Below are 18,928 nucleotides of genomic sequence, written 5' to 3' on the forward strand. Positions count from 1 at the left end.
TTTTTGGTATTTTTTTCAATGTTCATCTGACAGGTCGATCATGTGGTATTTTTATAGAGCAGGTTGTTACGGACACAATACCAAATTTGACAAATTTTTTGGTTTTGTTTCGGTTTTACATAATTATTATTATTTTTTTGTTTCTCCATATTCTGAAAGCCATAGTTTTTTTTAGTTTTTATTATTTTGGCGGCTGTCTTATGTACAGGCTCATTTTCTGCGGGAGGAGATGACTGGCACTATTTTGGGCTGTGTAGGACTCTTTGGTCGATTGGTTTTACACTTTTTGTGATGTGAGCTGATAAAGAAATGTCTTTTTTGACACAATTTTTTTTATTATTATTTTTTACGGTGTTCACTTGAGGGCTAAGGTCATGTGATATTTTTATACAGCAGGTCGTTACGGACACGGCAATACCAAATATGTCTACTTTGATTATTTAGTTTTACACAAAGCATTTTTGAAACAATTAAATACAATCTCCATATTCTGAGAGCCGTAGTTCTTTTATTTTCTGGCCGATTGTCTTATGGAGGGGCTCATTTTTTGCACAGTGAGATGACTGGTAGGATTTTGGGGGGCATACGCCTTTTTGATTGCTTGGTGTTGCACTTTTTATGATGTAAAGTGACAAAAAAAGAATTGTTTGAGCTCAGATTTTTCGCTGCAGAGCTGGGACCCCCCGCAGACCCCCTGCATGCCGCGGTCAGCTGTTTGTACCGATGCCGGCGTATGCAGCAGAGGTGCGGTTGTCCGTGCCGCTGATCGGGTGGTGGGCGCAGCTCCTGCACATGTATGGCGAGGGTCCTCTACGGGTGAATAACGATGTTTACTCAGCAGTGAGCACGGGAGACAGACACTGAATCTGAGGCGAGCGCTACAGCAACCACGTGGGGCGCCACGGCGGATAGCCACAGTGTGGCCTCCCGATCACTGCGGAGTATACATCAGTGTAAAGGAGCGCATTGGAAATCTGGAGGAATTCTACATGTGCGCAAGAACAGAAACTATTCTCTGGAACTGAGGCTTTGTCTCCGTATTGCTGACAAGAGACCGCGGCGGGGAGGGGCCCCTGCACAGGCGGCGGGGGAGGGGCCCTGCACAGGCGGCGGGGGAGGGGTGTTTGTGGGTGTTGGAGGTATTTGGAGGGCGGGGCAGGGAGTAGTGTTTGGGGGCAGTAAGAACTGACTGATATACAGTTTGGCACCCCTTGTGCAGGGGACCCCCACAGGAGGACCTGCCCCCGCAGTCTACTTGTGCTCCTCCTCACTGGTGTCCTCTGTTTCCTCAGGTCCCCTGTGTGCGCTGGACGGATGTGGGAGGACTAGAAGATGCTAAGCGTCAGCTCTTGGACACGGTGCAGCTCCCTCTGGAGCACCCTGAGGTGCTGGCCTTGGGGCTCAGGAGGTCGGGCATCTTGCTGTATGGGCCCCCAGGAACAGGAAAAACCCTGCTGGCCAAAGCTGTTGCCACAGAGTGCGCCATGACCTTCCTCAGGTAGCCGCACATGTGAGCGCAGTCGTCCGCCTTCACACAGCACTGATTGGCAGGGGGAGGGGGGGCCTGAGGGTGGATCTCCTGGTACAGAGCCGAATGCACACGACCGTGGAACACGGACGTGAGCGGTCGGTGGTATCCCGGCCTGGCATCCTGCTGAGAGCAGGAGCGCACGGCCTCATTGGTTGCTATGACGCCGTGCGCTTCGTGCCGCCGCTGCAGTACAGTAATACACGGGGGGGTCTGTTCAGGACTTTTTGTCCAGGTTTTCTTCTTTCTTTGCAGCGTGAAGGGACCAGAATTAATTAACATGTACGTGGGCCAGAGCGAGGAGAACGTCCGAGAAGGTGAGAGACACCTGTGCGCCCCCTGTCCGTGTGTGTGCGCCCGCCCCCTGTCTGTGTGTGCGCCCGCCCCCTGTCTGTGTGTGTGCGCCCGCCCCCTGTCCGTGTGTGCGCCCGCCCCCTGTCCGTGTGTGCGCCCGCCCCCTGTCCGTGTGTGTGCGCCCGCCCCCTGTCCGTGTGTGCGCCCGCCCCCTGTCCGTGTGTGTGCCCGCCCCCTGTCTGTGTGTGCCCGCCCCCTGTCTGTGTGTGTGCCCGCCCCCTGTCTGTGTGTGCGCCCGCCCCCTGTCCGTGTGTGTGCGCCCGCCCCCTGTCTGTGTGTGCGCCCGCCCCCTGTCTGTGTGTGCGCCCGCCCCCTGTCTGTGTGTGTGCGCCCGCCCCCTGTCCGTGTGTGCGCCCGCCCCCTGTCCGTGTGTGCGCCCGCCCCCTGTCCGTGTGTGTGCGCCCGCCCCCTGTCCGTGTGTGTGCCCCCGCCCCCTGTCCGTGTGTGCCCCCGCCCCCTGTCCGTGTGTGTGCGCCCGCCCCCTGTCCGTGTGTGTGCGCCCGCCCCCTGTCCGTGTGTGTGCGCCCGCCCCCTGTCTGTGTGTGTGCCCGCCCCCTGTCCGTGTGTGCGCCCGCCCCCTGTCCGTGTGTGCGCCCGCCCCCTGTCCGTGTGTGCGCCCGCCCCCTGTCCGTGTGTGCGCCCGCCCCCTGTCCGTGTGTGCGCCCGCCCCCTGTCCGTGTGTGCGCCCGCCCCCTGTCCGTGTGTGCGCCCGCCCCCTGTCCGTGTGTGCGCCCGCCCCCTGTCCGTGTGTGCGCCCGCCCCCTGTCCGTGTGTGCGCCCGCCCCCTGTCCGTGTGTGCGCCCGCCCCCTGTCCGTGTGTGCGCCCGCCCCCTGTCCTGTGTGTGTGTGTGCGCCGCCCCCTGTCCGTGTGTGTGTGTGTGTGTGTGTGCGCGCCGCCCCCTGTCCGTGTGTGTGTGTGTGCGCGCCGCCCCCTGTCCGTGTGTGTGTGCGCGCGCCGCCCCCTGTCCGTGTGTGTGTGCGCGCGCCGCCCCCTGTCCGTGTGTGTGTGCGCGCGCCGCCCCCTGTCTGTGTGTGTGTGTGTGTGTGCGCGCGCCGCCCCCTGTCTGTGTGTGTGTGTGTGTGTGTGCGCACTCCGCCCCCTGTCTGTGTGTGTGTGTGTGCGCGCCGCCCCCGTCCGTGTGTGTGTGTGCGCGCCGCCCCCGTCCGTGTGTGTGTGCGCGCGCCGCCCCCGTCCGTGTGTGTGTGTGTGTGCGCGACGCCCCCTGTCCGTGTGTGTGTGTGCGCGCCGCCCCCTGTCCGTGTGTGTGTGCGCGCGCCGCCCCCTGTCCGTGTGTGTGTGTGCGCGCGCCGCCTCCTGTCCGTGTGTGTGCACCCGCCCCTGTCCTCCTCTGTGTGTGTGTGTGTGTGCCCCTGCCGGCGCAGTGTTTTTTTTGGGCCCGCCCCTGTCCCCCTCTGTGTGTGTGCGCCGCCCCCTGTCCTCCTCTGTGTGTGTGCCCCTGCCGACGCAGTGTTTTTTTTGGGCCCGCCCCCTGTCCTCCTCTGTGTGTGTGCCCCTGCCGGCGCAGTGTATTTTTGGGCCCGCCCCTGTCCTCCTCTGTGTGTGCGCGCCGCCCCCTGTCCTCCTCTGTGTGTGTGCCCCTGCCGGCGCAGTGTTTTTTTGGGCCCGCCCCTGTCCCCCTCTGTGTGTGAGCGCCGCCCCCTGTCCTCCTCTGTGTGTATGCCCCTGCCGGCGCAGTGTTTTTTTTGGGCCCGCCCCCTGTCCTCCTCTGTGTGTGAGCCCCTGCCGGCGCAGTGTATTTTTGGGCCCGCCCCTGTCCTCCTCTGTGTGTGCGCCCCTGCCGGCGCAGTGTTTTGGGCCCGCCCCCTGTCCTCCTCTGTGTGTGCGCCCCTGCCGGCGCAGTGTTTTTTTGGGCCCGCCCCTGTCCCCCTCTGTGTGTGCGCCCCTGCCGGCGCAGTGTATTTTTGGGCCCGCCCCTGTCCTCCTCTGTGTGTGCGCCACCCCCTGTCCTCCTCTGTGTGTGCGCGCCGCCCCCTGTCCTCCTCTGTGTGTGCGCCCCTGCCGGCGCAGTGTTTTTTTGGGCCCGCCCCTGTCCTCCTCTGTGTGTGCCCCTGCCGGCGCAGTGTTTTTTTGGGCCCGCCCCTGTCCCCCTCTGTGTGTGTGCGCCCCTGCCGGCGCAGTGTTTTTTTGGGCCCGCCCCTGTCCCCCTCTGTGTGTGCGCCCCTGCCGGCGCAGTGTTTTTTTGGGCCGCCCCTTTCCCCCTCTGTGTGTGCGCCCCTGCCGGCGCAGTGTTTTTTTGGGCCTGCCCCTGTCCTCCTCTGTGTGTGCGCCCCTGCCGGCGCAGTGTTTTTTTGGGCCCGCCCCTGTCCCCCTCTGTGTGTGTGCGCCCCTGCCGGCGCAGTGTTTTTTTGGGCCCGCCCCTGTCCCCCTCTGTGTGTGCGCGCCGCCCCCTGTCCCCCTCTGTGTGTGCGCCCCTGCCGGCGCAGTGTTTTTTTGGGCCCGCCCCTGTCCCCCTCTGTGTGTGCGCCCCTGCCGGCGCAGTGTTTTTTTGGGCCCGCCCCTGTCCTCCTCTGTGTGTGTGCCCCTGCCGGCGCAGTGTTTTTTTGGGCCCGCCCCTTTCCCCCTCTGTGTGTGTGCGCCCCTGCCGGCGCAGTGTTTTTTTGGGCCCGCCCCTGTCCCCCTCTGTGTGTGTGCGCCCCTGCCGGCGCAGTGTTTTTTTGGGCCCGCCCCTGTCCTCCTCTGTGTGTGCGCGCCGCCCCCTGTCCTCCTCTGTGTGTGCGCCCCTGCCGGCGCAGTGTTTTTTTGGGCCCGCCCCTGTCCTCCTCTGTGTGTGCGCCCCTGCCGGCGCAGTGTTTTTTTGGGCCCGCCCCTGTCCCCCTCTGTGTGTGCGCCCCTGCCGGCGCAGTGTTTTTTTGGGCCCGCCCCTGCTGGTGCCTCCTCATTGTCCTCTCTCTGCAGTCTTCTCCAGGGCTCGAGCGGCTTCTCCCTGCATTATATTCTTCGATGAGCTGGACTCGCTGGCCCCGAAGCGGGGGAGGAGCGGGGACTCGGGAGGCGTGATGGACCGGTGAGATGTATTCTCTGCACAGTATGGACTCTGGTCACGTCCCGCCGGCGCCCCCTCTGATTGTCGCTCTGTCCTCAGGGTGGTCTCCCAGCTGCTGGCCGAGATGGACGGGCTGCACTCCTCCACTGACCTCTTTGTGATTGGAGCCACGAATCGTCCTGACCTGCTGGATCCTGCGCTGCTCCGGCCTGGGAGGTAACCCCCATCAGGACAAAGCTCCTCCTGTAACTTAGGACACCCCCTTATGTAGCCCCCCGTTTATTCTACATGACCCTAGTACCAGGGTGACTGTGTGGTGTGGGGGTGGTCCCCTCCGCTGCTCCTATGTGGATTTTGTGCTTGCTCTGAGGTCGTCACGGTAACATCAGCAGACTCGCTCTTCTACGCACTAACTTCCTGTCATGTGACCTTGGCTTTTGAGAGGACTTTAAAGGGAACCTGTCACCGGGATTTTGTGTACAGAGCTGAGGACACGGGTTCCTAGATGGCCGCCAGCACATCCGCAATACCCAGTCCCCATAGCTCTGGGTGCTTTTATTGTGGAAAAAAACTGATTTGATGCATCTGCAAATTAACCTGAGATGAGTCCTGTCCCTGAGAGGAGTCCTGTCCCTGAGATGAGTCCTGTCCCTGAGATGAGTCCTGTCCCTGAGATGAGTCCTGTCCCTGAGATGAGTCCTGTCCCTGAGATGAGTCCTGTCCCTGACTCATCTCGGGGAATAAAAGCACACAGAGCTATGGGGACTGGGTATTGCGGATGTGCTGGCGGCCATCTAGTAACCCATGGCCTCAGCTCTGTACACAGAATCCCGGTGACAGGTTCCCTTTAAGGAATGGTGGTGCTACCCTGACAACCCCTGGGCGAGGTATGAGGTGGGAGAGGCATAGTCATGGCGGGAGAACTCCTCGTGGCGATGGGCCCCTCTACAGCGGGGGGTGCAGATGTTCTTACCCAGATGGGGGTCTTCTGCTGTATTACAGTGAGGCGCGAGGCACCGCATCATAGACTGTGGGGGAGGGGCCAATCTCTTCTCTCAACCGACTCTCCTTCCCTCCCAGGTTTGACAAGCTGGTGTACGTAGGGTTAAATGAAGACCGTGACTCCCAGCTGAGAGTCCTGGAAGCCGTGACCCGCAGGTGAGTAGTCACCCGTAGCTCCGCTGAGAGTTATACTGCTGAGAGAGGAGCCCCTACATCATGTGACATCGGGGGCAAGTCACTTGGTCGGTGCTGGGCTCCTCCTCCTCCTCACTTGGCTCCTCCTCCTCTTCTTGGGCAGGTTCTCTCTGGACCCGGCGGTGGATCTGTCCCACGTCTTACATCAATGTCCTGCCGCCCTGACTGGGGCCGACCTCTATGCCCTGTGTGCCGATGCCATGATGAGCGCCATCAAGGAGAAGGTCCAGCGCCTGCAGGAAGGTGAGGATGTATTGGGGGATTCTGAGGGACCCCTGCGGCCCTCCGCCTCTCGGGAGGGACCCCTGCGGCCCTCCGCCTCTCGGGAGGGACCCCTGCGGCCCTCCGCCTCTCGGGAGGGACCCCTGCGGCCCTCCGCCTCTCGGGAGGGACCCCTGCGGCCCTCCGCCTCTCGGGAGGGACCCCTGCGGCCCTCCGCCTCTCGGGAGGGACCCCTGCGGCCCTCCGCCTCTCGGGAGGGACCCCTGCGGCCCTCCGCCTCTCGGGAGGGACCCCTGCGGCCCTCCGCCTCTCGGGAGGGACCCCTGCGGCCCTCCGCCTCTCGGGAGGGACCCCTGCGGCCCTCCGCCTCTCGGGAGGGACCCCTGCGGCCCTCCGCCTCTCGGGAGGGACCCCTGCGGCCCTCCGCCTCTCGGGAGGGACCCCTGCGGCCCTCCGCCTCTCGGGAGGGACCCCTGCGGCCCTCCGCCTCTCGGGAGGGACCCCTGCGGCCCTCCGCCTCTCGGGAGGGACCCCTGCGGCCCTCCGCCTCTCGGGAGGGACCCCTGCGGCCCTCCGCCTCTCGGGAGGGACCCCTGCGGCCCTCCGCCTCTCGGGAGGGACCCCTGCGGCCCTCCGCCTCTCGGGAGGGACCCCTGCGGCCCTCCGCCTCTCGGGAGGGACCCCTGCGGCCCTCCGCCTCTCGGGAGGGACCCCTGCGGCCCTCCGCCTCTCGGGAGGGACCCCTGCGGCCCTCCGCCTCTCGAGAGGGACCCCTGCGGCCCTCCGCCTCTCGAGAGGGACCCCTGCGGCCCTCCGCCTCTCGAGAGGGACCCCTGCGGCCCTCCGCCTCTCGAGAGGGACCCCTGCGGCCCTCCGCCTCTCGAGAGGGACCCCTGCGGCCCTCCGCCTCTCGAGAGGGACCCCTGCGGCCCTCCGCCTCTCGAGAGGGACCCCTGCGGCCCTCCGCCTCTCGAGAGGGACCCCTGCGGCCCTCCGCCTCTCGAGAGGGACCCCTGCGGCCCCCGCCTCTCGGGAGGGACCCCTGCGGCCCTCCGCCTCTCGGTGCTGCCCATCCTCCCGGGTGGTCTACATGGTTGACCTGTAGTGTAGCTCATGTTCTGCACTCTCACCACTTTGTTTGCTGTCAGTGAATGGACACTAGGCCTCTGTCTACACTGATACAGTCCTTAAGACCACTTGATAAATGGCAGACAATCCTATGTATCATGGCTGGATCTTAACAAGGCTCCAAGTGGAGCTTCAACCTGCAACAAGAAGAGATGGGAGTGAGACAGAACATTTTTTGAGCATTCAATTTAATGAAAACAACGAATAAACTGACACAGGCTGTTTTTCAGCTGATCAAATGTTTAGGACCAGACCTCCAAAAAAAAACTAAACCCCCCCAAAACAGAAATCCAACCTCCAAACATGAGCTCAGTAATGAGTAGCTCCGCCGTTATTGTTTCGGCATGCTTGATGCAAGCGTTTCCATGAGGCGAGTGGGAACATTTCTCCAAGTGGTGAAGACGGCTGCACGAAGGCCATCTACTGTCTGGAACTGTTGTCCATTTTTGTAAACTTCCCTTGCCATCCATCCCCAAAGGTTCTCAGTTGGATTTAGATCAGGGGAACACGCAGGATGGGCCAAAAGAGTGATGTTATTCTCCTGGAAGAAGTCCCTTGTCCTGCGGGCATTGTGTCCTGTAGCGTTGTCCTGTTACCACACAGACGAGGGCCCTCAGTCATGAGGAATGATCTCTGCAACATCTGGACATAGCCAGCGGCCGTTTGACGCCCCTGCACTTCCTGAAGCTCCATTGTTCCACTGAAGGAAAAAGCCCCCCAGACCATTATGGCGCCCCCTCCACTGTGGCACGTAGAGAACATCTCGGGTGGGATCTGCTTGTCAGGCCAGTAACGGTGGAAACCATCAGGACCATCAAGGGTACATTTTTCTCATCAGAGAATAAAACTTTCTTCTACCTTTGAATGTCCCATGTTTGGTGCTCTCTTGCAAAGTCCAAACGAGCAGTTCTGTGGCGTTCAAGGAGACGAGGTCTTTGAAGACGTTTTTTGTTTTTGAAGCCCTTCAGGCTCAGATGCCGTCTGATGGTTATGGGGCTGCAGTCAGCACCAGTAAGGGCCTTCATTTGGGTCAAGGATCGTCCAGTGTCTTGACGGACAGCCAATTGGATCCTCCGGCTCAGTGCTGAGGACATTTTTTGGGGTCTTCCACTTGACTTTTTTGTTCCATAACCCTCAGGATCATTTAAGAAATTCCAAATAACTGTCTTCCTGCGTCCCACCTCAGCAGCGATGGCGGCTGTGAGAGACCCTGCTTATGCAGCTCAACAACCCGACCACCTTCAAAAAGGGAGAGTTTTTGCCTTTGCCATCACAACGTGTGACTACCTGACAGAAAATGACAATGAATCCACATCTTTGGCCTTTTAACCACCTCCGGACCGCCTAACGCAGGATCGCGTTCCGGAGGTGGCAGCGCTGCGCACAGTCACGCATATACGCGTCATCTCGCGAGACGCGAGATTTCCTGTGAACGCGCGCACACAGGCGCGCGCGCTCACAGGAACGGAAGGTAAGAGAGTTGATCTCCAGCCTGCCAGCGGCGATCGTTCGCTGGCAGGCTGGAGATGTGTTTTTTTTAACCCCTAACAGGTATATTAGACGCTGTTTTGATAACAGCGTCTAATATACCTGCTACCTGGTCCTCTGGTGGTCCCCTTTGTTTGGATCGACCACCAGAGGACACAGGTAGCTCAGTAAAGTAGCACCAAGCACCACTACACTACACTACACCCCCCCCCATCACTTATTAACCCCTTATTAGCCCCTGATCACCCCTAATCACCCCTGATCACCCCATATAGACTCCCTGATCACCCCCCTGTCATTGATTACCCCCCTGTCATTGATCAACCCCCTGTAAAGCTCCATTCAGACGTCCGCATGATTTTTACGGATCCACTGATAGATGGATCGGATCCGCAAAACGCATCCGGACGTCTGAATGAAGCCTTACAGGGGCATGATCAATGACTGTGGTGATCACCCCATATAGACTCCCTGATCACCCCCCTGTCATTGATTACCCCCCTGTCATTGATTACCCCCCTGTAAAGCTCCATTCAGATGTCCGCATGATTTTTACGGATGCACTGATACATGGATCGGATCCGCAAAACGCATCCGGTCGTCTGAATGAAGCCTTACAGGGGCATGATCAATGACTGTGGTGATCACCCCCCTGTCATTGATTACCCCCCTGTAAAGCTCCATTCAGATGTCCGCATGATTTTTACGGATGCACTGATAGATGGATCGGATCCGCAAAACGCATCCGGACGTCTGAATGAAGCCTTACAGGGGCATGATCAATGACTGTGGTGATCACCCCATATAGACTCCCTGATCACCCCCCTGTCATTGATTACCCCCCTGTCATTGATTACCCCCCTGTAAAGCTCCATTCAGATGTCCGCATGATTTTTACGGATGCACTGATAGATGGATCGGATCCGCAAAACGCATCCGGACGTCTGAATGAAGCCTTACAGGGGCATGATCAATGACTGTGGTGATCACCCCATATAGACTCCCTGATCACCCCCCTGTAAAGCTCCATTCAGATGTCCGCATGATTTTTACGGATGCACTGATACATGGATCGGATCCGCAAAACGCATCCGGTCGTCTGAATGAAGCCTTACAGGGGCATGATCAATGACTGTGGTGATCACCCCCCTGTCATTGATTACCCCCCTGTAAAGCTCCATTCAGATGTCCGCATGATTTTTACGGATGCACTGATAGATGGATCCGATCCGCAAAACGCATCCGGACGTCTGAATGAAGCCTTACAGGGGCATGATCAATGACTGTGGTGATCACCCCATATAGACTCCCTGATCACCCCCCTGTCATTGATCACCCCCCTGTCATTGATTACCCCCCTGTAAAGCTCCATTCAGATGTCCGCATGATTTTTACGGATGCACTGATAGATGGATCCGATCCGCAAAACGCATCCGGACGTCTGAATGAAGCCTTACAGGGGCATGATCAATGACTGTGGTGATCACCCCATATAGACTCCCTGATCACCCCCCTGTCATTGATCACCCCCCTGTCATTGATTACCCCCCTGTAAAGCTCCATTCAGATGTCCGCATGATTTTTACGGATGCACTGATAGATGGATCGGATCCGCAAAACGCATCCGGACGTCTGAATGAAGCCTTACACGGGCGTGATCAATGACTGTGGTTATCACCCCATATAGACTCCCTGATCACCCCCCTGTCATTGATCACCCCCCTGTCATTGATCACCCCCCTGTCATTGATCACCCCCCTGTCATTGATCACCCCCCTGTCATTTAGCACCCCTCTGTAAGGCTCCATTCAGATATTTTTTTGGCCCAAGTTAGCAGAATTTTTTTTTTTTTTTCTTACAAAGTCTCATATTCCACTAACTTGTGTCAAAAAATAAAATCTCACATGAACTCACCATACCCCTCACGGAATCCAAATGCGTAAAATTTTTTAGACATTTATATTCCAGACTTCTTCTCACGCTTTAGGGCCCCTAGAATGCCAGGGCAGTATAAATACCCCACATGTGACCCCATTTCGGAAAGAAGACACCCCCAGGTATTCCGTGAGGGGCATATTGAGTCCATGAAAGATTGAAATTTTTGTCCCAAGTTAGCGGAACGGGAGACTTTGTGAGAAAAAAATTAAAAATATCAATTTCCGCTAACTTGTGCCAAAAAAAAAAAATTTCTATGAACTCGCCATGCCCCTCATTGAATACCTTGGGGTGTCTTCTTTCCAAAATGGGGTCACATGTGGGGTATTTATACTGCCCTGGCATTCTAGGGGCCCCAAAGCGTGAGAAGAAGTCTGGTATCCAAATGTCTAAAAATGCCCTCCTAAAAGGAATTTGGGCACCTTTGCGCATCTAGGCTGCAAAAAAGTGTCACACATCTGGTATCGCCGTACTCAGGAGAAGTTGGGGAATGTGTTTTGGGGTGTCATTTTACATATACCCATGCTGGGTGAGAGAAATATCTTGGTCAAATGCCAACTTTGTATAAAAAAATGGGAAAAGTTGTCTTTTGCCAAGATATTTCTCTCACCCAGCATGGGTATATGTAAAATGACACCCCAAAACACATTCCCCAACTTCTCCTGAATACGGCGATACCACATGTGTGACACTTTTTTGCAGCCTAGGTGGGCAAAGGGGCCCATATTCCAAAGAGCACCTTTAGGATTTCACAGGTCATTTACCTACTTACCACACATTAGGGCCCCTGGAAAATGCCAGGGCAGTATAACTACCCCACAAGTGACCCCATTTTGGAAAGAAGACACCCCAAGGTATTCTGTGAGGGGCATGGCGAGTTCCTAGAATTTTTTATTTTTTGTCACAAGTTAGTGGAAAATGCTTATTTTTTTTTTTTATTTTTTTTTCATACAAAGTCTCATATTCCACTAACTTGTGACAAAAAATAAAAACTTCCATGAACTCACATTGCCCATCAGCGAATACCTTGGGGTCTCTTCTTTCCAAAATGGGGTCACTTGTGGGGTAGTTATACTGCCCTGGCATTCTAGGGGCCCAAATGTGTGGTAAGGAGTTTGAAATCAAATTCTGTAAAAAATGACCTGTGAAATCCGAAAGGTGCTCTTTTGAATATGGGCCCCTTTGCCCACCTCGGCTGCAAAAAAGTGTCACACATCTGGTATCTCCGTAATCGGGAGAAGTTGGGGAATGTGTTTTGGGGTGTCATTTTACATATACCCATGCTGGGTGAGAGAAATATCTTGGCAAAAGACAACTTTTCCCATTTTTTTATACAAAGTTGGCATTTGACCAAGATATTTATCTCACCCAGCATGGGTATATGTAAAAAGACACCCCAAAACACATTCCTCAACTTCTCCTGAATACAGAGATACCAGATGTGTGACACTTTTTTGCAGCCTAGGTGGGCAAAGGGGCCCACATTCCAAAGAGCACCTTTCGGATTTCACAGGTCATTTACCTACTTACCACACATTTGGGCCCCTAGAATGCCAGGGCAGTATAACTACCACACAAGTGACCCCATTTTGGAAAGAAGAGACCCCAAGGTATTCGCTGATGGGCATAGTGAGTTCATGGAAGTTTTTATTTTTTGTCACAAGTTTGTGGAATATGAGACTTTGTATGAAAAAAAAAAAAAAAAAAAAAAAATCATCATTTTCCACTAACTTGTGACAAAAAATAAAAAATTCTAGGAACTCGCCATGCCCCTCACGGAATACCTTGGGGTGTCTTCTTTCCAAAATGGGGTCACTTGTGGGGTAGTTATACTGCCCTGGTATTCTAGGGGCCCAAATGTGTGGTAAGGAGTTTGAAATCAAATTCAGGAAAAAATGAGGAGTGAAATCCGAAAGGTGCTCTTTGGAATATGGGCCCCTTTGCCCACCTAGGCTGCAAAAAAGTGTCACACATCTGGTATCCCCGTACTCAGGAGAAGTTGAGGAATGTGTTTTGGGGTGTCTTTTTACATATACCCATGCTGGGTGAGATAAATATCTTGGTCAAATGACAACTTTGTATAAAAAAATGGGAAAAGTTGTCTTTTGCCAAGATATTTCTCTCACCCAGCATGGGTATATATAAAATGACACCCCAAAACACATTCCCCACCTTCTCCTGAGTACGGAGATACCAGATGTGTGACACTTTTTTGCAGCCTAGGTGGGCAAAGGGGCCCATATTCCAAAGAGCACCTTTCGGATTTCACAGGTCATTTTTTACAGAATTTGATTTCAAACTCCTTACCACACATTTGGGCCCCTAGAATGCCAGGGCAGTATAACTACCCCACAAGTGACCCCATTTTGGAAAGAAGAGACCCCAAGGTATTCGCTGATGGGCATAGTGAGTTCATAGAAGTTTTTATTTTTTGTCACAAGTTAGTGGAATATGAGACTTTGTAAGGAAAAAAAAAAAAAAAAAAAAAAATCATCATTTTCCGCTAACTTGTGACAAAAAATAAAAAGTTCTATGAACTCACTATGCCCATCAGCGAATACCTTAGGGTGTGTACTTTCAGAAATGGGGTCATTTGTGGGGTGTTTGTACTGTCTGGGCATTGTAGAACCTCAGGAAACATGACAGGTGCTCAGAAAGTCAGAGCTGCTTCAAAAAGCGGAAATTCACATTTTTGTACCATAGTTTGTAAACGCTATAACTTTTACCCAAACCATTTTTTTTTTACCCAAACATTTTTTTTTTATCAAAGACATGTAGAACTATAAATTTAGAGCAAAATTTCTATATGGATGTCGTTTTTTTTTGCAAAATTTTACAACTGAAAGTGAAAAATGTCATTTTTTTGCAAAAAAATCGTTAAATTTCGATTAATAACAAAAAAAGTAAAAATGTCAGCAGCAATGAAATACCACCAAATGAAAGCTCTATTAGTGAGAAGAAAAGGAGGTAAAATTCATTTGGGTGGTAAGTTGCATGACCGAGCAATAAACGGTGAAAGTAGTGTAGGTCAGAAGTGTAAAAAGTGGCCTGGTCTTTCAGGGTGTTTAAGCACTGGGGGCTGAGGTGGTTAAAGGCATGTGGTCCTAAATCAGCTGAAAAACAGCCTGTTTCAGTTTATTCGTTGTTTTCATTAAGTTGAATGCTCAAAAAATGCTTTGTCTCCCTCCCATTTCTTCTTGTTGCAGGTTGAAGCTCCACTTGGAACCTTGTGAAGATCCTGCCATGATACATAGGATTTTTTTGCAATTTTTCACGTGGTCTTAAACTTTTGATCAGGACTGTACTTTGTAACAAACCCTCAGCTGTGTGAACATGACCATTATTTGTTGCTGACAGCCCGACCTGCACTGATTCCTTAGAACCGGCCCTAAACTGTGAGCAGCCAACGGTGGCATTCACTGACAGGAAGCAGAGCTGTGAGGAAGGTAGGAGTCAGGGCTGTAGCCCTTGGGGGTCTGACATCTGGCTGCTTCTTCCTTCCAGGCGCAGGTGACCCGGCTGCAGGGCTCGTCCTTCGTCTGGAGCATTTGGTGCAGGCAGCAGAGCGTCTTCAGCCGTCTGTGTCACAGCAAGAGCTGCAGCGATACGAGAGAATCCACCGGAAGTTCTCAGTGCCCAGCAATGTGTAAGCGCCCCCTGTGTACCCGGGGGAGAAATAAAGATGGAGGCGCAGTGTGCCTATTACCTCTTCCTTGTGTGAGAATCTAGTCACATCCAGAGCTGCAGACACAATTGTACTGCTACAGCATTTTTCATTCTCCTTTCACCCCCAGAGCTGCGGACATGTTGGCCTCATTCACACAGCGGTATTTTTGTAGCAGTCGGTCCAGAAGTGGAGAAGACGCCGATCTTTCAATTATTATAATAAAATACTGTGAATGAGGCTTTATACTGTAGTTGCACCCAGAGCTGCAGCCTAGGGGTGGGCGATATGGCCTAAAATCTATATTGCGATATAATTTTAAGCATGTGCGATATGCGATATATATTGCGATATATGTTTTCTATATTTGGGGGGCGTGTTTAAACTTTTTTTTTACTTTTTATTTAATAACTATTAGTCTCCTTAAGGGCTAGAACGTAGAACCCTTGTCATATTCACCCTAGTAGAGCTCGATTAGGGTGAATAGGACTTTACACTCTCCCTGCTGCCCTGTGCACACAACAGCAGGGAGCTGATCCCCCTCCCCTAAACGGTGCCATCCCCAGATCCCCCTTCCTCCCCTAAACGGTGCCATCCCCAGATCCCCCTTCCTCCCCTAAATGGTGCCATCCACAGATTCCCCCCCCCCCTCCCTCAAACGGTGCCATCCCCAGATCCCCCCCTCCCCTAAACGGTGCCATCCACAGATCCCCCCCCTCCCCTAAACGGTGCCATCCACAGATCCCCCCTCCCTCCCCTAAACGGTGCCATCCCCAGATCCCCCCTCCCTCCCCTAAACGGTGCCATCCCCAGATCCCCCTTCCTCCCCTAAACGGTGCCATCGCCAGATCCCCCTTCCTCCCCTAAACGGTGCCATCGCCAGATCCCCCTTCCTCCCCTAAACGGTGCCATCGCCAGATCCCCCCCCCTCCCCTAAACGGTGCCATCCACAGATCCCCCCCCCCTCCCCTAAACAGTGCCATCCACAGATCCCCCCCCTCCCCTAAATGGTGCCATCCCCAGATCCCCCCCCTCCCCTAAACGGTGCCATCCACAGACACCCTCCCTCCCCTAAACGGTGCCATCCACAGATCCCCTCCCCTAAACGGTGCCATCCACAGATCCCCTCCCCTAAACAGTGCCATCCACAGATCCCCCCCCTCCCCTAAACAGTGCCATCCACAGATCCCCCCCCTCCCCTAAATGGTGCCATCCCCAGATCCCCCCCCTCCCCTAAACGGTGCCATCCACAGACACCCTCCCTCCCCTAAACGGTGCCATCCACAGATCCCCCCCCCCCCTCCCCTAAACGGTGCAATCCCCAGATCCCCCCCCCTCCCCTAAACAGTGCCATCCACAGATCCCCCCCCTCCCCTAAATGGTGCCATCCCCAGATCCCCCCCCTCCCCTAAACAGTGCCATCCACAGATCCCCCCCCTCCCCTAAATGGTGCCATCCCCAGACCCCCCCCCTCCCCTAAACAGTGCCATCCACAGATCCCCCCCCCCCCCTAAATGGTGCCATCCCCAGACCCCCCCCCTCCCCTAAACAGTGCCATCCACAGATCCCCCCCCCCTCCCCTAAATGGTGCCATCCCCAGATCCCCCCCCTCCCCTAAACGGTGCCATCCACAGACACCCTCCCTCCCCTAAACGGTGCAATCCACAGATCCCCCCCCCCTCCCCTAAACGGTGCCATCCACAGATCCCCCCCCCCCTCCCCTAAACAGTGCCATCCACAGATCCCCCCCCTCCCCTAAATGGTGCCATCCCCAGATCCCCCCCCTCCCCTAAACAGTGCCATCCACAGATCCCCCCCCCCCCCCTAAACGGTGCCATCCACAGATCCCCCCCCCCCCCTCCCCTAAACAGTGCCATCCACAGATCCCCCCCCTCCCCTAAATGGTGCCATCCCCAGATCCCCCCCCTCCCCTAAACAGTGCCATCCACAGATCCCCCCCCCTCCCCTAAATGGTGCCATCCCCAGATCCCCCCCCCTCCCCTAAACGGTGCCATCCACAGACACCCTCCCTCCCCTAAACGGTGCCATCCACAGATCCCCCCCCCCCCCCCCGACGCTCACAGGAATACATTTAAAAACTAATCAGTAACTTTATTCATTGGTGATCTCTTTACTGTATACCTTACTAGGTCTTAGCTCCGGTAACAGCAGGCAGTGCGGGGGGCGGCGCTCACTCACTGATGTCACGCGCCTGTGCCGCCTAGTGGGAGGAGCAGGCTCGTGACGTCACTGAGTGAGCGCCGCCCCCCGCACTGCCTGCTGTTACCGGAGCTAAGACCTAGTAAGGTATACAGTAAAGAGATCACCAATTAATAAAGTTACAGTTACTGATTAGTTTTTAAATGTTCTACTGTCAGCGGCGTGGCCCTGTATGTTCTAACCCCCAGGCAAGCGTCCCTGTCACCATGGGAACGCCTGGGGGTTAGAATATACCATCGGATTTGAGTTTTCACACGCTCACTGAGATCGTGAAAACTCAATGATTTACAGTCAGTCCCTCCCCTCCTCCTCCTCTTTTGTCATTGGTGGTCAGCGGCAGCCGCGCACAGCGGGGAGGGAGGGACTCTCTCCTTCTCCAGTGTGCCGGTTCAGGATCATATCGCGGTCCGGCGATATGCTCAAAATCCATATCGTGGCACAAATTTATATCGCATATCGTCTATATCGCCCACCCCTACTGCAGCCCACATTTATCAACGCCTGGACTCTAGGAAACTAGCTGCAAAATTAGCTTATCTTGGTGTGTGTCCCGTCTGCGCAAGCATTTCTGGCTTTTTGGGAATTGCGCTTGATTGCCAGGTTTCCAAAACTGGGCAGAGCAGGAAGTGGGCGATGCCAGGCACGTTCCTTCTAAGTAATGCTAAGAAACGGGTGTGAAGGCCACAGAGCTGGCTATACTCTAGTCACATCCAGAGCATCCTCCGAGACTCCTCCCATCAGGACACACCCCCAGTAATGACGCATAGTCCAGGCTGCGTCATCTCTGTGAATCCAGAGGAAATAATCAGCGTTCAGGGGTCCGGTGTGTGACTGTAGATCCCAGGACTGCAGACAGTTGCTCACTATTGCACTGTATTGTGTTTTTCCTTTGTGTTCTCCCCATTAGTCTGAGCTCCATCACTGACCGCACCGTCCAGTGCACGTCTCGTCAGGTTCCTGCCGTCCGGGAGCCGCGTTCAGGGGTCCGGTGTGTGACTGTAGATCCCAGGACTGCAGACAGTTGCTCACTATTGCACTGTATTGTGTTTTTCCTTTGTGTTCCCCCCCATTAGTCTGAGCTCCATCACTGACCGCACCGTCCAGTGCACGTCTTGTCAGAATTCTGCCGTCCGGGAGCCGCGTTCAGGGGTCCGGTGTGTGACTGTAGATCCCAGGACTGCAGACAGTTGCTCACTATTGCACTGTATTGTGTTTTTCCTTTGTGTTCCCCCCCATTAGTCTGAGCTCCATCACTGACCGCACCGTCCAGTGCACGTCTTGTCAGGTTCCTGCCGTCCGGGAGCCGCGTTCAGGGGTCCGGTGTGTGACTGTAGATCCCAGGACTGCAGACAGTTGCTCACTATTGCACTGTATTGTGTTTTTCCTTTGTGTTCCCCCCCATTAGTCTGAGCTCCATCACTGACCGCACCGTCCAGTGCACGTCTCGTCAGGTTCCTGCCGTCCGGGAGCCGCGTTCAGGGGTCCGGTGTGTGACTGTAGATCCCAGGACTGCAGACAGTTGCTTACTATTGCACTGTATTGTGTTTTTCCTTTGTGTTCCCCCCCATTAGTCTGAGCTCCATCACTGACCGCACCGTCCAGTGCACGTCTTGTCAGAATTCTGCCGTCCGGGAGCCGCGTTCAGGGGTCCGGTGTGTGACTGTAGATCCCAGGACTGCAGACAGTTGCTCACTATTGCACTGTATTGTGTTTTTCCTTTGTGTTCCCCCCCATTAGTCTGAGCTCCATCACTGACCGCACCGTCCAGTGCACGTCTCGTCAGGTTCCTGCCGTCCGGGAGCCGCGTTCAGGGGTCCGGTGTGTGACTGTAGATCCCAGGACTGCAGACAGTTGCTTACTATTGCACTGTATTGTGTTTTTCCTTTGTGTTCCCCCCCCCATTAGTCTGAGCTCCATCACTGACCGCACCGTCCAGTGCACGTCTCGTCAGGTTCCTGCCGTCCGGGAGCCGCGTTCAGGGGTCCGGTGTGTGACTGTAGATCCCAGGACTGCAGACAGTTGCTCACTATTGCACTGTATTGTGTTTTTCCTTTGTGTTCCCCCCCATTAGTCTGAGCTCCATCACTGACCGCACCGTCCAGTGCACGTCTTGTCAGAATTCTGCCGTCCGGGAGCCGCGTTCAGGGGTCCGGTGTGTGACTGTAGATCCCAGGACTGCAGACAGTT

The 18,928-nt window shown here is 55.2% G+C and overlaps 1 protein-coding gene across 2 annotated transcripts in view; it reads left to right on the forward strand.

The window, feature by feature from the left end:
• The window catches only part of PEX6 (peroxisomal biogenesis factor 6), a 34,371-nt gene extending 19,638 nt beyond the window's left edge, over positions 1 to 14,733 (forward strand). The window contains exons 11-17 of one of the 2 annotated variants that reach the window (XM_040413036.1): positions 1,293 to 1,498; positions 1,784 to 1,845; positions 4,800 to 4,908; positions 4,987 to 5,103; positions 5,968 to 6,045; positions 6,188 to 6,327; positions 14,362 to 14,733. In XM_040413036.1, coding sequence (XP_040268970.1) covers positions 1,293 to 1,498; positions 1,784 to 1,845; positions 4,800 to 4,908; positions 4,987 to 5,103; positions 5,968 to 6,045; positions 6,188 to 6,327; positions 14,362 to 14,507 — 858 coding nt within the window. In that variant the 3' untranslated portion in view covers positions 14,508 to 14,733. The remainder of the gene's footprint in view (positions 1 to 1,292; positions 1,499 to 1,783; positions 1,846 to 4,799; positions 4,909 to 4,986; positions 5,104 to 5,967; positions 6,046 to 6,187; positions 6,328 to 14,361) is intronic. The other variant, XM_040413037.1, reaches the window with a different exon arrangement.
• The last annotated feature ends 4,195 nt before the right edge of the window (positions 14,734 to 18,928 follow it).

The sequence above is a fragment of the Bufo bufo genome, assembly GCF_905171765.1.
Source record: "Bufo bufo chromosome 4 unlocalized genomic scaffold, aBufBuf1.1 SUPER_4_unloc_3, whole genome shotgun sequence".
NCBI classification, from domain to species: Eukaryota; Metazoa; Chordata; class Amphibia; order Anura; family Bufonidae; genus Bufo; species Bufo bufo.